Genomic DNA, 15,494 nt, shown 5'->3' with positions numbered 1-15,494 from the left:
TCCCCGAACCCTTATTTGGTTCAAGACCTTATGGAGTTGACGATCTCTTGGATCGTTAAGGGGTGTAACCTTCACCTCATGAGCGGTTTACAAGTTTCTAAAACTTATTGGCGACTCTTTTGCTCTATCTTCTTCCCTTTTGGCACTAGACGAAAATATAAATTGGCCACCGGTTCAAAACCCCCCTATGCCACCGGTTTTGAACCGCTGGGCATTTGGGGGGTGGCAATAATCGTATAAAAAGCCACCGGTTCAAAACCAGTGGCAATAACCCTTCCCGCTTTTTTTAAAGAGGTTATTGGCACCGGTTCCTGGTCAAAACCGGTGGCAATAATGGCCAAAAAAAAAAAAAAATTTGCATTTTTTTCACTTAAAATGATATATAAACACTTACATATATTTTAACTTACATTGTTTTTCATAAAAAAGCTGTAAAATTACAATATTCCTCGAAAAACATAGTGGCATGAACAACATGAATTTTTAGGCAAATTCTCAACCAGCATTAAGCCCGTTATCAGGTTGTCTAGTACCTTCTTCACTGTGAGCCCTTACAGTAGTATTTGGTGAATTCTTTGCTTGGTTATTTGCCACTTCCTCCAACTTCATCATCCTCATCCCGAAGCAACTGATCTAATTCTGGCCAGACTAATTCTTCCTGAAATTGACAGACTTCAGTATATTTTCACCAAATTACAAGTTCATTATTACGGAAGAAGTAAAATTCCAGACAATACAATCAATCAATCAACTTATAGCGTTTTGAACAAGAACCTACACAAATCAGAGTAAACAAATCATAAATCAGATAAACAAATCAAACCAGCATTTGGAATAAACAATTTACAACAGCCTCGGTAGGGCAGAGCAGAAGTGACAAGTGACAATAGCTCTAGCACAGCATATAGTGCAGCATCTCAGTCGGCAGGACCAAGTTGCTATGCTGATTTTCAGAAATGTAGCACAGGACAAGTGCCAAGAGTCTCTCAGGCAGGACCAGGCCACATGCACAGGCCACTTCCAGCCAACTTAGAACAAAGGAAAACTCAAAGATGGGTTTTGTACATATGTTCACTAGATCTTCACCAAAAAAATAATAAAGAGGGGGGGGGGGGGGGGGGGGGGGGGGGGGGGGGGGGGGGGGGGGCTTAATAAATTTTGCAAAGAGAGATACCAGTTGTCACAAGCAACATAAGAAAGAAAAGAACTGCACTCAGAATTCACAATATATGCACATGCCTCAGGAATTAAAAATGTATGGTAACTCAGAAACTTATAGTCTAATTTATGTGAGGAGTCCAAGTAACATTCTATGTTCATTTGATGACTAGATACCTGATCAAATTTAGTGTATACTTATACACTCTATAGAACTACTGCTCTGATCAAATTTAGTGTATACATTCTTTAGAATCTTTCATGATACTTACGCAGGGTGAGCACCAATAAGAGCTACAACCATCATCGTACAGTTATAAGCAGCTTTTGATTGCAAGTTGTCAAAAGGGGAGCTTCACCATCTTTTAATTTCTCAATAGGGGCCCGATTATCAGCATAGATATGTGATGCAACTACCTGAGAGAATTATAAAATGTAAATAATAAGTCATGATATGCAAAATGGAGCTTTTCTAATTGTATATTGAAAACGGGCTTATATAACATAGAATAAAGAAAAAAATCGAAGTCATATATTAACTGTGCCTCATATTTACATATACACATTCTCTCATGTAAATAGACTAGCAAAGATTTTCTTTGTTTCCACTAAATACATTACATAAAAAATGCAGAGAGCCATGCACAAAGATTATCTTCTTTTTCTATGCAAATGAATAAATGAATGTCTATTATTTCTAGTCATATTAAAAATAGACTACAAAACACTAGTCCTTTGTATCAACACCTGGAAATGTCATTTAAATTCAGCAAACCTACTGCTAAACTCGGTTATAACCAACATACAAAATCTGAGTACTTTACTTCAATTAATGCATTAATATGCAGATATAGCATTTCCCAACTGATCATTCCTACTAATATATTATCCATATATGATAGATCTTGGTGTTTCTAATACAAAGATTCATCAAAGGTTGCATAAATATCATCTATCTCATTAAAACTTTGCACTAAACATATCCTTGCTTAAACAAATACTATGAAAAACTATCAAGAGTCTTTCACTTAAATGATCTCATATCCTTCATCATAAGTGATTCAGAAATCCGACAGCGTGAGTATTGAGTATGATCACACTGTACAAGGAGACCACCAAACGACAACTATGCTAGCTAAATCCAAGATAATCATAATGTTTTGACATATTCAAATTAAAGCAGAAAGGACTGCCTTACCCATTGATGCGAGGGGATCATTGAGCCTTTGACTTTGACGCTATGCTTCCATTTCTTGGCTCTACAACCAGTGTGCTTTTCCCATTCACTTAATGACTACTTCCTTGTCCCACATTTACCACACTTACACACAACCCTAAAAAGAAGAGCACAGGTAATCAAATTAATAGCAGATTGTTTGCAAAATGTAAAAAAAGAATTTAAAAGAGCATAATATATAATTTTTGTAACCTTTAGAACTTACAAGTGAAGGCTTGGGATATATGATGCCTCCATACCATTGCACGCAACAGTTACCTCATCGGATGGCACAGGTTGTCTGTATCATACAATAGTAACTCTTACTAAATTGTTTGAGCTCAAAATCGGTTGTATAAATGCCAGAAACAACAATAATAGTAATAATAATAAAAGTATTTGCTGTAAATCTATAATAAATTATCCATAACAATATTAATAATGATGATAACAATGAAAGTAAAGCAACAGTAACAACAAACAGAAGTAAACACGTACTTTGGGTTGACTTCAGGTAGAGCTACAGAGTATGATGGCTCAAATGCAAACTTTGGCTTGCAATCAGGGCAGTAATATTCCGCATCTTCCAAATCCTTAGATAGAAACAGAATGTACAAATAAATCCTCTAAAAACAGTCTTTACAAGCACCAGGTCTTGTCAATAAAACAAAAACAAAGAGTGAACCAACCTTGAGATTTTTGCCACAGATTTCAGCACACTCAACATGCTCCCAAACATCACAGCCATCACAACAAACCTATGTGAGAAACAATTACTATACACACAAAATATTGACAAATCTCACGAGCAAAAAGCAGTACTTCAAAATTAAATTGTTCGACCAAAATTGAGTTCCTACATACCTATTTCTTAAGAATTAAGTGATTTATAGACAAAACCAAAATTCAACATTGATCACAAATATAAATCAAATCTCAACATAACAAACCTACGTGGATATACATATCAAAGACAACATTGATAAGCCCTATATCAAGTTCAATTTTTTCTGTAATTAGGGTCAGATTATCACGAAAATGCAGAAAAATTATCAAGAGACATCCTTTACCTCATCATCATCAAACTCATCACCATACCCAACCTTCACATGGCCACAATACCCGGGTTAAATCCCGTACCCAAGTTCGCTCCACTACACATTAGTAATTTGAAAGCTCAAAAACACAGATCTATATGATTTCAAGAAATCTGACAATGAAATGTTGTCAAAATTCAGTAATTGCGGTGCTGCATGTAATTGAGAAAGGAACAATTTCTATGGAGTAATATATAATTAAAATCGAAAATCAGAAAACCCTTGGTTTCCGAAAACATGAAATTGTAAATTTGAGAAAAATAAAAACTCAAAAATCACGAAATAAAGAAATTAATTAAAGAGAAAAGAAGAAAAAAGAACGAACCTTCAGGGAAAATCATTTCGCGAGGGGGAAACGACGAGAGGTGGGTTTGTATTAGCTCCTTGCGCCACTGCCGCCGTTGCTAGGACCGTCCGACTGACGCACCGTGAACATGAACAGAGGGAAGCGGGAGGAATGGACGGCGGCACGGTGGAGAGAGGAAAGAGAGAGAGAAGAGGGAGATCTAGTTGAGGAGTGAGGAGAGAGAACACGAGATGGAGGAAAGAGAGAGAGAACGCGCAAAGTGAAAGAAAATATAGGGGCGATTTTTTTTTAATTATATTGCCACCGGTTTGAACCGATGGCCTTTAAAACATATGCCAACGTTTGGTTTAAACCGATGGCAATTAAAAAAAGCCTAATCCCGCCCATTTTTTCCCCACCGGTTTTTAAAAATCGGTGGGCATGGCTCGGTGCCTTTTTATATTTTTCTATTAGTGTGGACGCCACCGTACTTTAGTGTATGATCACAGTGGGGTTCAAGCTAGGGGTTAATGTTTGAAATTTATTCCCCACAAGGGCGAAGGCAACTTCGAATATGGCTAGGTGTTTCTAGATCTTGCGAATGCGGAATTTTGTATATAAAAGACTAGTTTAGAAAAGAGAAAGAAAGATGGATATGATGAATGATTAAAGAATGAGAGAATGAAAACTGGTTGTAGGTGAATGTATTCGTTAAAACTGTTTTTTAGATGAAATCTCGTTATCGAAAACGGAGTTTTTAATACGTTATTTATAGAGAAAATCAGCCAAAAAGATAAAATTAACAAAACAAAGCATTGGCGCACAGAAATAGAGCTGGCGCCAACGCCAGCTTATTGGCGCCAGACGCCAATGCCAGCGCCAGGCGTCAATGCCTGGCGTTTGGCGCTAACCCTGTTTTTGACGCGTTTTCTCAAATCAGATAAATTTTGCCGTACAGGATGATAAAATTGTATCTTTTCCTCAAAAATGCTCTTTGATTTTAATTAAAACTCTGAAAAGTCAACAAAAGTCAATTTATCAATGCTAATTGAATTAGAAATAAAAAGAACCTTCTAGAAGAATCTAGAAGATTAAAACCATTCCTAATTGCATTAGGAGTGATAAATCTATATTAGGCCCTCCCCTAGATCATTAGGCCGCATATAAGGCTCAAACCGGGCCCAATTTAGTAAATTGGCCATAACTTCCTCAATGTTCATCGGAATTGGGCTTATAATATATCGTTGGAAAGCTCTTGTCAAGCCCCATCCAACTACACTACTATTAGACCTATATCATGGACCAACCAAACTGGATTGGCTGTTTTCTTAAAATAAGTTTTCAAAAATAGAGAGAAGAGAAAATAAATTAAAACTATCCGCAACACTAGACTTTCCACACTTTCACTTCATTCGATTATGATTTGACGGGAAAGGTACTCATCACCGGGTTTGGTTTTGGGGAGACACAAATGGGTGTCTACAGGTATGGAGTCATTTTGTCTACTATTTTTGAAAATCTGGGTGTGGTGTTAAAAGGAAAGTATGGTGGCTTGGATGAAAAGCCAGAAAATGTGATCAATGAAGAAACACTGGCTGGGATTAGTCTGGAGGTGGTTCAAGGGAAAATACAGAAGTTGGAGAAGGGTAAGGAGAAGAAAGAAAAAGGAATAGGAAAAAGAAAAGAAAAAGCTGTGGTGGAGCAACCTGTTAGGAAAAGCAGGAGGCTATCAACAAGTACTATCCCTCAAACCAGTCTAGAGAAGCCCTTAGAATTGGATATTGATGAGAAAGTGCTTGATGGGAAAGTTGCAAAGCTGATGGACAGAATGGAGAGAGTTGAAACTCAAGTGAAGGAATAAGTTGGAAAGGTTCAAATTCAAAAGCTGGAAAAACTTGTACAAGAGCAAGGGAAAGCATTGAAAGACCAAAAGAAGCTTGTGCAGGAACAGGAAAACTCTTTGAAGGAACAAAAGGAGGAGTTTCATCAGCGGATACAGAGTCTTGAGCACAAGCTGGAAGCTCTCATTGCACAACAAAAGGAAGACAACAAACAGATTCTGAGCCTCTTGCAAACTTAGCCATTCACCTTTCAGCTTACTTATATTAGCCTATCCTTACTCCCTTTTGCAGTCATGAACATTTTCAACATTTGTTTTTAATGCTTGAACAATTTATTTTTGGTTTGTAAGGATTTGTTTAGCATGATGTTTATCTTTGGTTTTTAATGAATACCTTTTGGAACTGTCTATGCATGTGTGTATTTGTATGTTATGAATGCTTATGCAAGAGAGTGGAACTAACTTAAGGAAAGTTAATAGCGCTGCCTTTAGTTTCCCACACTCGATGAATTGCTTGTGGGGCTGTGGTTAGATGCTTAATAACTTGAAAAACATGACTTTTTGATAATGCCAAAAGGGGGAAAAGAAGAAGCAAACCTGGAGGCTAAAGTTGTTCTGGGTTCTAGTTAAGAAAGTATCAGAAATTTCTCTGATAAGATGCTATAGTAGTTTAGTTTATTTCTGTTTTGTTTATTTTTGCCTTTATTGCTTTTTATTTTTGTTTGTTTTTGTGAGTGTTTACTTTTTGTCAATAAATAAAAAACTCAAAAATACGACCTTCTATTTTGTTTAACTTGTTTTAGAGTTTGCTTAAGTTTGTCATCATCAAAAAGGGGGAAATTGTTGAAGCATAATGGTTTTGATGATGAGGAACTTGAACTAAAGCAAACTTAACTAATAAAGGTTCTCTAGTGTGTGATTAGTTTAGGTGAAGATTGATCTTGGTGATTGAAGAAGTATCTGAAACTAAGAAGACATGAAGAGATCTTTATTGAAGAAGTCAAACAAATCAGAGGAAGAGTTCTCTAACAAGAACTAAGTTCCCTAACAGGAACATTCCCTAACAGGAACTTGAAGACAAGCAAGTTTAAGTTCTTTGGTGGAACTTATTACGCTTGGAGCCCAAGTAATCTACCTGATCAAAGTGCGGCGCAACAATAATATTTAGTTAAGGTTTTTATTTTATAAATTATTGTTAATATGTTAAGTAGGTTAGTGCATGAAATTTATTAGAAGCGTGATAAGTTTTCTTGGTAAATTAAATAAAATAAATATGGAAAATAATAAAAGATAGATTTTAGGAAAAGATTTTTTTAAAATGATTATTTTCTTTAAATCGGTTTGTTAAAAAGATAACTCTCTTTAATAAATATCTTTTTAATCTTATTTTTTGGAAAAGATTTTATCCCACTTAATTTACATAAAACCGTGTTTAAAGATAAGTTAACTAATTTATCTTTTAGAAAACCTACTTTTCTATATGAGTGTTACTTGTATAAATAGTAGAGAGCAAAATGGTTTTAGGTTTTTGTAAGTTTATGCGTGGAGAAATCACAGTGCTATAATTGAGTAAGTTTACCAAGCTTCTAACTTGTCATATTAGTTTTGGATTTTGTGCATTGCTTACCTATCATACTAGGTGTCGTACACTTGCATGTAGGAACTTGTGAAATAAAGGTCTGTGTCTAATAGGTTGTAACTTGGTGTTTGCCCTATTATAGTGAAGTGTTTTGTGTTTGAAATCCCTAAGGTAGGGTCGAGGTTTTACTTCCAGTTGGGCCCTGGAAGGTTTCCTCGTAAAATCTGTGTGTTTTAGCAAGTTCCTACATGCATTGTTTATTCATCCGCAAAAAGTAGTCATTAGGAACTTAATACAATTCACCCCCCCTCTTGTATTAATCGTCTCAACCAACAAATAGCTTGATGTTGCTCCTCCTATTGATGAAGATGTTGTTCCTCTTGATGACTCGGGTTTAGAGCTCCAACCTTGACATTTCTAGCAAGTCTATAAACTTTGCATAACGTCCAACCATCCAACTCCAAATAAATAAAAACTTGTTAAAATCCATTTAAAAACGTACAGAAACATTATTTACAAATAAATTGCTTCAAAGTTATACTCTATAAATTGCTTACCATATTTTTTGGTTTGGAGCCTTGGGATTGTGATGTACCATGATGAACATTTGTTTTACGTCTTTTGGGTTTAGGCTCGGAGGTTGAAGGATGATTAGCAAGCCGAAATTCGTGCACAAGCCATGGTGTTTTAATTCCCTTGGGTTCGTTTTTATCCGAGTTCAAATAGAGAGGTCATTGTTTGACTTTTTATGTTCCTTTTGGTGTTCATTTGACTTGAGGCTTTATGAGTAATTCCTTAAACTATTTGTGTAGTCAAGATTTCAATATATTTTTCAATTGTGCAAGTATTTAGTAGCTGTCCTGAAGTTTCTGCAAAGATTTAAACTGCTTGTGATAACTGTTGTTGTTCACGGGTTAGTGACAACCAAGTGAATACTCACCGCCTCTTCCCCCACTCCCTAGACCCTCTCAGAAACTCAATTTTTTTAACTGTGACCAAGGAAAAAATTATTCTTTCCTGTCGAACTCCCTATTTCTCTTCACACTACATCTAAAGTAGCAGCCAAAGAAAATCTGAGGTTGTCTACCATTGTCGAAGCTTAATAAAGCTCAAATTTTCACCATGCTAAAAATTCGAAGCAAATAGCTTGGATAAGCAAAAGGAATTCAAAGCCCAAGACTATCCGAAGGTGTTTCAGCCCAGGCTGAAGGTGTTTTGGGCAAACCGAAAGTTTGTCAGCCCAGACCGAAGGTATTTTAGGCAAGCCAAAGGTTTTTCAGCCAAGGGCCGAAGGTGTTTTAGGCAAGCCGTAGGTAATTCAGCCCAAGGCGAAGTGTTTTAGGCAATCCGAAGGTTTTTCAGCCAATACCGAAGGTAATTCAGCCAAGGCCGAAGGTGTTTTGGGCAAGCCGAAGGTTTTTTGGCCGAGACTAAAGGTAATTCAGCCCAGACCGAAGGTGTTCTGGGCTAGTTGAAGGTGTTTCAGCAGGTACTAAGATGGTTCATCCGAACCAAAGCTCACCCAAGCATGTACCATGTTTGAGAGCCAAAGCTCATCCCTTTGCAAGCTTTGCTGAGGTTCAAGCTCCTGACCATTGCCGAACGTAACCCGAGCCAAAGGTGGTTCATCCGAGCTGAACCTTATCCGAGCCGAACCTCATCCGAGCCGAAAGTGATTCATCCGAGCCGAAAATGATTCATCCGAGACGAAAATGGTTCATCCGAACCGAGGCTCATCCAAGCCGAAGAACCAAAGCTCATTTGAGCTGAAGATGGTTCGTCTAAACCCAAGCTCTAAACCAAGTGCCAAAGCTAGAGTTACTAAGCAAAATGGTTCGGCAGGTTGAAGTAACCATTGCTGAAGCCAAAGAAACAAGGCGTAAGCAAAAATAAATGAGTAATTCAAACAATTGAAGTGACAACTCATAAAATTACTTTATCAAAAAGTAATATTCAAGTCATGTGAGTTCATGACAACTCAAGCAGTCATTTCTCATGTGCCCAACTACAGAATTACCTTACTTGCCTATAATTTATTACAAAATTGAAACAACTTTGTTTTTTTTTTTTTTCTTTTAATCCTTTGTATTTTGTAGGAGTGTGACAATATGGATTTCTATGAATATTATATATTACACATGCTACAATAATAATAATAATAATAATAATAATAATAATAATAATAATAATAATAATAATAAACACTTATTATGTGTAATTTTGGGTTAGTATTTCTAAAAAAAAAACAATATAATAATAATAATTAAGAAACATAGTATATTTGGTTCACTTTCATGTTTATGGAACAACTACATGTAATAGTATTATTGTAATTAAATTAAAATTATTTTTTATTGGAAATTATTTTTTAACAACGTTTTATTAGAATAAATAAAACTCTAATACGTATATATTTGCATACGTTTTACTACTACGAAACTTATACATAGCTCTTGAAATTAACATTTGATAATACAAAAATGATATCTGTTGAAACACGAATAAACAAAAATGAACATTGGATGATGCAATAATTCTTATAATAAAAATTATTCGAATGTGTAAACTTTATAAATAAATTTTCTCTCATTTTTATTTTTAAAAAATTCTTAATATCCAATTCTAAAAATATTTTAATTTGAACAAAAGACTCCTTGTTATAAAAATAAACATCTAATGATACATAAATGAAAATTTGTCAATTTAGAAATGAACATTTCTATAAATTTCCATCAAATCTATACTATTATTTTAAAATATGAAGTTAGAAGGACACGTGTCCACTTCCTTTTTTATTTATTTATTTATTATTATTAAAACAAAAAATACCAAAAAAAAATCTCAAGAGTTGTGACCTTTTCTGACTTTTTTTTGTTAAATATAAATTTTGTTATTTTGGTTTTACAAAAATTTAAGCCCTATTTATCTATCTTACTGAAGTGTCCTTTCCAAAAAAAAAAAAAAAAAAAACATCATAGTGAAGCGTTTCAATTTTTTTTTTCTCTTTTATACTTGTTTATTTCTTTTCCTCTTATCATTGTTCATCATCTGTTTATAAAATTTGTTTCTTTAATAGTCTGTTCCATATTCCCTCTCCTATTTATATCACAATACACATGCAATTGATCTCTCCAACCAAATTTTGAGTTTTTTGCTTAAAAAATTGGGTTTTCGTGATCGATTTTGTCAGATACTTCCTCAATTTCTTTTTAGTTGAGACATTTCTTTAGCATCTTTAATTTCCGATAAGCAAAAATTATAAAAATTTCCGATAAGTAAAAATTATAAAAACTTGATATTATAATAATTTCCAATAAGTAAAAATTATAAAAATTTAATATCATGATTTTTATAAAAAGATCTCACATCACTATATTTTTCATTATATATCAATCACAGAACAAAGTCAAAGGAAAGTGTGTGAATAGTGCTAAAGTCAAAACATGTCAATTAATAAAAACTGGAGGTAGTATGTTACAACAAGGTTTGTATTTTTGCAAGTTTAAGTTTGGGGTTTCATATTTGAAATCAGGTTGTAGTGGTGAATTTATTGGTATAGATTTGTGATGCTAGGAATTATTTCTTTTATTTTTTTTTCATAATTTATATTTTCTTTCTCATTTACCTATATTGTTAATTGATGCTTCTTTTTACTATGTTTTCATAACTTCTGGGTCGTCAAGTTTGTGTGATTGCTTAGACTGATTTAGTTAGATTTTAGTTTATTTGCATGACCAAAATTGGGTTTATGGTATCTAACGACTAATATGTTTGTGGGACGTTGAGAAGAAGTTAATTTATTTTCCATCTCCAATTGTCACAAGTTTCGTATCCAATTGTCATAAATTCCATAAAAAATTGCGAGTATTAGGCAAGATTGTTGTGTTCATTTGATTATCCTTTTTTTTTTTGCAATGTTTATTTGGTAAGAATGTACATCTTTTCTGGTTAGAAATTCACTTAAATATATTAATATTTTTGGGTAAAAATTTACATCTTTTCTGATTAATAAAATTCGATTTCATGTATTAATATTTTTGGGGATGAGTGTTTAAATGTTATTGTTAAATTTCTAAAAATTCATAAGAGTTTTTAGATCAATAAATAACTATACGTTCAAATACCAAAAAAAAGTATTGTATAATACATTAGACAGCTGTGCATCGCATGATTTTAAGACTAGTTCATAAATGAAAAGGGGCGGGAGTAGGGGCGGGACACGCGCGAAGGATGGGGGTGCAGGCAGTGTTCTTTTTCATGGGATGTAGGACAATTGTAAGACTAGTTCATAAACAATTGTATTTTCCCAATACAAAATTCCAAATAACGGCCCGCTATAGCACAACCATTATAAACCAAAGACCCTGTTCTTTTGAGCTTCTGGGCAGAACAGAGCAGAGTAGGGGTCAGCAGAGCAGAGCAGATTAAATGTCAGCAGAGCAGATCTCAAGATAGCAGAGCAGAGCAGAACAAATTTCAACATTATTATTATTATTATTATTATTATTGATGCTGCTGTTGTTGCTGCTGCTGCTGCTGTTATTATTATTATTATTATTATTATTATTACTAATTATTATTATTATTATTATTATTATTATTATTATTTTATTTTATTTTATTTTTATTTCTTTTAGGTGAGTGAAAACATAAATATACGTGTACCACATTTAACATATGTTAATAGTAGAAAGATAAAAGACAACGGTTTACTTATATTTATTTCACAAAAATTTTAAAATAAAATGATTTAATGAGTAATAATGATTTTACTTATAAATTTTTCTTAATCATATATTTTTACCCTAAAAATAATAATAATAATATACAAAGTACTACTTGAAAACAACTTTTTTTTTTTTTTAATCTTAAAATGTATGGAAAGATTTGAAAAATAATTCAACTCAATGAACTAACAATCAATACCCACATAAAATGTTTTTACACATTATGATTCTAATATCAAATGTTTATAAAAGAAATTGTTATTAATTGTTATTATTATTTATTTATTTTGAAAGAATTGTTATAATTATTAGAAATTATTAATTAATAATATTATTAAATATTAATTTTTTATAGTTTGAATTATTAAATATTATTATTGATAATAATTATTATTATGATTAATAAATATTAATTATTATTAATATTAATAATTATTAAAATTATTTTTAATATTAATAATAATTATAATTATTCAAAATAATAAATTATTATCATCAATACAATATTAATACTTTTTTTATTGAATATTAATTATTATTGTTGTTATTATTAATTATTATTTAAAAACAGAGCAGAGCAGAACATATTTGATTTGAGCAGAGCAGGATTCAACAGAGCAGCTCTAAAAAACGGGGTCTTATGGAGTTAATCTATTTGGGTCAGTTAAGTTATCGAATGGGTCAAAATTCCACTATATCATAGTCAATTTTAACGGGCCGAGCCTGGCCGGTAATTACAATGGTGATATCCAAAGCGCATTTCCACTATATAAAAGCCCAAAAAATGGCCCACTTTACGAAACAGAAGGCCATTATCATAAAAACCGAAGTATGAGAAGAAACCCTAACCCTCCAAGCCCCTATTTCAATTATTAGTCGAAACCAAAACCCTAATTTCAGCATTTCTCTGCTGCAGCAGCCATGGGTAACTCCATCTCTCTCTTTCTTCTTCTTCTTGTTCGAATTTGCGCAACAATTTTATGTAATTTTGATCATTGTTCAATATGATAACTGTGAATGTTGATTGCAGTTTCAGGCTCAGGAGTAATGGCGAAGAGAGTGGTCGTGGACGCCCGACACCACATGTTGGGGCGTCTAGCCTCCATTGTTGCAAAGGAGCTTCTTACTGGGCAGCGTGTTGTTGTGGTTCGTTGCGAAGAGATCGCACTTTCTGGTGGTCTTGTTCGGCAGAAGATGAAGTACCTTCGATTTCTTCGTAAGAGGATGAACACTAAGCCTTCTCATGGTCCTATTCATTTCCGTGCTCCTTCTAAGATCTTCTGGCGTACTGTTCGAGGGTATTTCCTGATTTTCTCTGTATTTTGGATTCTGTATTTTTTGTTTTATTTGCTATTTTTTTATGTTTGATTGATACATGATGATATAGGATTGCTTCTATGTTTGAGAAATGTAGTTTGTTCATGAATTTTTTTTTGCGATTTTTCACTTAATTTATTATTTATGCTTGAAAATTGGATTTAGCTAACTGTGATATTTAGAGGATAGAGTACTTATTTCTGCCTGTTTTTGATTTAAATACTAAATCCTATTCTTTATTTTAATTTAAACATAACGCATTTTGTTGAATCAAGTTAATAGGTTTATAATTCTGATTGTTGTAGATTAAAGTTTGCCTCCAAGATTAACATTCATGTTTATCTCCTATCACAAATTGCTACATTTGTTTTTCTGCCACTTTATTAAAAAGCTTTTATTACTTGAAAAATACAGAGTAGAAGAAAAAGATTTAATTGTGAGATAAAATATGGTTGGATCCTCTCGTAGATTAATACACTCTTATGGTTTTAGAGGTTCTGGTCTCCTTGTGATTAGAGTTTGATTTTTTGTTGAGTGATCATCGTTTGTGGTAAATGGTATTGATTGTGAAATTGCTTGTTTAGTATGATTCCTCACAAGACAAAGAGGGGAGCCGCTGCATTGGCAAGGTTGAAGGTGTATGAGGGAGTTCCCCCACCTTATGACAAAATCAAGAGGGTGGTTGTTCCCGACGCTCTCAAGTGAGTTGGATCATTCTTAATTTTGTTGATTACAGTTTCGAATTTGATTTTGCTGTGACATTTTGCCTCTAAGTATTGACAGTGTCACATGTTGGGTTAATTCAGGGTGTTGAGGCTTCAAAAGGGTCACAAATACTGCTTGCTTGGCCGTCTATCAAAGGAAGTCGGCTGGAACCACTACGACACCATCAGGGTACGCATATTTTTTAGTAGCTTTTGTCGTCGTTTATCTCTACTTATTTGCTTGTTGAACCTCGTTTAAATTGTTTTTTTGCTCATGTTTAGTTACTTATCATGTTATAATTGTGGTGCTTTATTATACTTGGTTGATACATAGACTTCAATTAGTTTCTATTGTGGACTACATTCATTAGTCCTATTATGATCTGAAAATTGTAGTTTTCTCAGCATGTGTATGTTCTGGTTTAAATAAATTAGTCTTGTCATTGTTGTTTGACCATATTTCATTATAATTATAATAAATGTTAGCTGATGCTTAAAATTCTATTGTCTGCAACCTTTTGCATTTGCTCAAGCAATATGTTTTCATCAGATGAAGTATGTATTTGAATTGATTTTTTTGCTCCCATTCAATCTGCTGGTGCTACTAATGAGGCATTGTTTTAATATACACATTCTCTAATGTAGGAACTTGTTTGCTTGAAGTTTAGAATTTTATGTGTGCATGACTTGTTTGCTATGATGGAAACCTGGTTGTGATATTTGATCTCATCTGTTCTTGAATCCTGGAACTATGAACTAAATCTGTCTTAACTTGCTGTGTTGGTATTTTTCTGCTGACTGTTGTTTTGACTTGCAGGAGCTTGAGGAGAAAAGAAAGGAGAGGTCCAAAGTTGTTTACGAAAGGAAGAAGCAGCTCAACAAATTGAGGGTGAAGGCTGAGAAGGCAACTGAGGAGAAGCTTGGTTCCCAACTAGAAATTCTTGCACCAGTCAAGTATTGAGGATAGAAGTTGATTGCTTCCAGTTTTGTTAAACTAGACAAATTGAGTTGTTTTATACTTTTTATGTATTGCCATTTAGTCTTAAATCATTTGTGTCATACATCCATCATCTTTGTTATCGTGTGTTTTGGCACTAATTTTGATTTTGTTGGCCACCTAATATGATGAATGTAGGTCATTTGTTGTGGTGCTTAACTTTTTTGAGCATATATAGGTCTCTGTTCTACCTGAGTAAATCTTAATCTAGCTTGTCTTAGGCTCAGAGTTTGTCAAGACCTAAACTTAAACCTTGGCTTTTGCTTGTGAAGCTCCAATTTACACCTTAAGCAACATACTGCAGTTTGACATATGTGCTCCTAGACTAAAACTCAATTTTACAGGACAAGCAGGCTGCAGAAGTGTAGTTAACACGGATGTTGGATTTTGATTTTGTTGGACTCCTTTCACTTTGCGATGGATCTGGTAGACACTGTAGGCTGTAGAGAATTGTCTAACTGGTTATAGACTAAACAAACTTATATTAGTTTCATTCACCGCCACAGCCTTCCCCCTCCCCAGCCACTACTATACAATGGTTACAACCTCTTCTCCTTACCTTCCAGGCAAGCA

General features: G+C 33.8%; 1 protein-coding gene and 1 long non-coding RNA gene across 7 annotated transcripts; one reads left to right on the top strand and one right to left on the bottom strand.

Moving 5' to 3' along the window:
• Window positions 1-354: 354 nt before the first annotated feature.
• On the bottom strand, window positions 355-4,095 carry LOC110700941. 6 transcript variants are annotated; one of them, XR_002507292.1, is made up of 8 exons: window positions 3,797-4,086; window positions 3,445-3,528; window positions 3,064-3,132; window positions 2,873-2,967; window positions 2,601-2,675; window positions 2,357-2,492; window positions 1,431-1,575; window positions 355-658 (listed from the first exon to the last, which is right to left on the bottom strand). It is a non-coding gene; the product is annotated as an uncharacterized LOC110700941 (long non-coding RNA). The 6 variants fall into 6 exon arrangements; XR_002507289.1 differs by having other exon boundaries at window positions 3,064-3,584; window positions 3,797-4,095; XR_002507291.1 differs by having other exon boundaries at window positions 3,064-3,528; window positions 3,797-4,093.
• An 8,604-nt stretch (window positions 4,096-12,699) lies between these two features.
• On the top strand, window positions 12,700-15,116 carry LOC110700940 (60S ribosomal protein L13a-4-like). Its single transcript, XM_021878508.1, has 5 exons — window positions 12,700-12,828; window positions 12,934-13,201; window positions 13,805-13,921; window positions 14,027-14,114; window positions 14,742-15,116. The coding sequence occupies exons 1-5, from the start codon at window positions 12,825-12,827 to the stop codon at window positions 14,883-14,885; spliced, it is 621 nt and encodes a 206-aa protein (XP_021734200.1). The 5' UTR covers window positions 12,700-12,824; the 3' UTR covers window positions 14,886-15,116.
• Window positions 15,117-15,494: the final 378 nt, after the last annotated feature.

The sequence above is a fragment of the Chenopodium quinoa genome, unplaced genomic scaffold (assembly GCF_001683475.1).
Source record: "Chenopodium quinoa cultivar QQ74 unplaced genomic scaffold, ASM168347v1, whole genome shotgun sequence".
Classification (NCBI taxonomy): domain Eukaryota; kingdom Viridiplantae; phylum Streptophyta; class Magnoliopsida; order Caryophyllales; family Amaranthaceae; genus Chenopodium; species Chenopodium quinoa.
The sequence above is the reverse complement of the archived record's forward strand: the minus strand, read 5'-3'. Positions and strand labels throughout refer to the sequence as shown.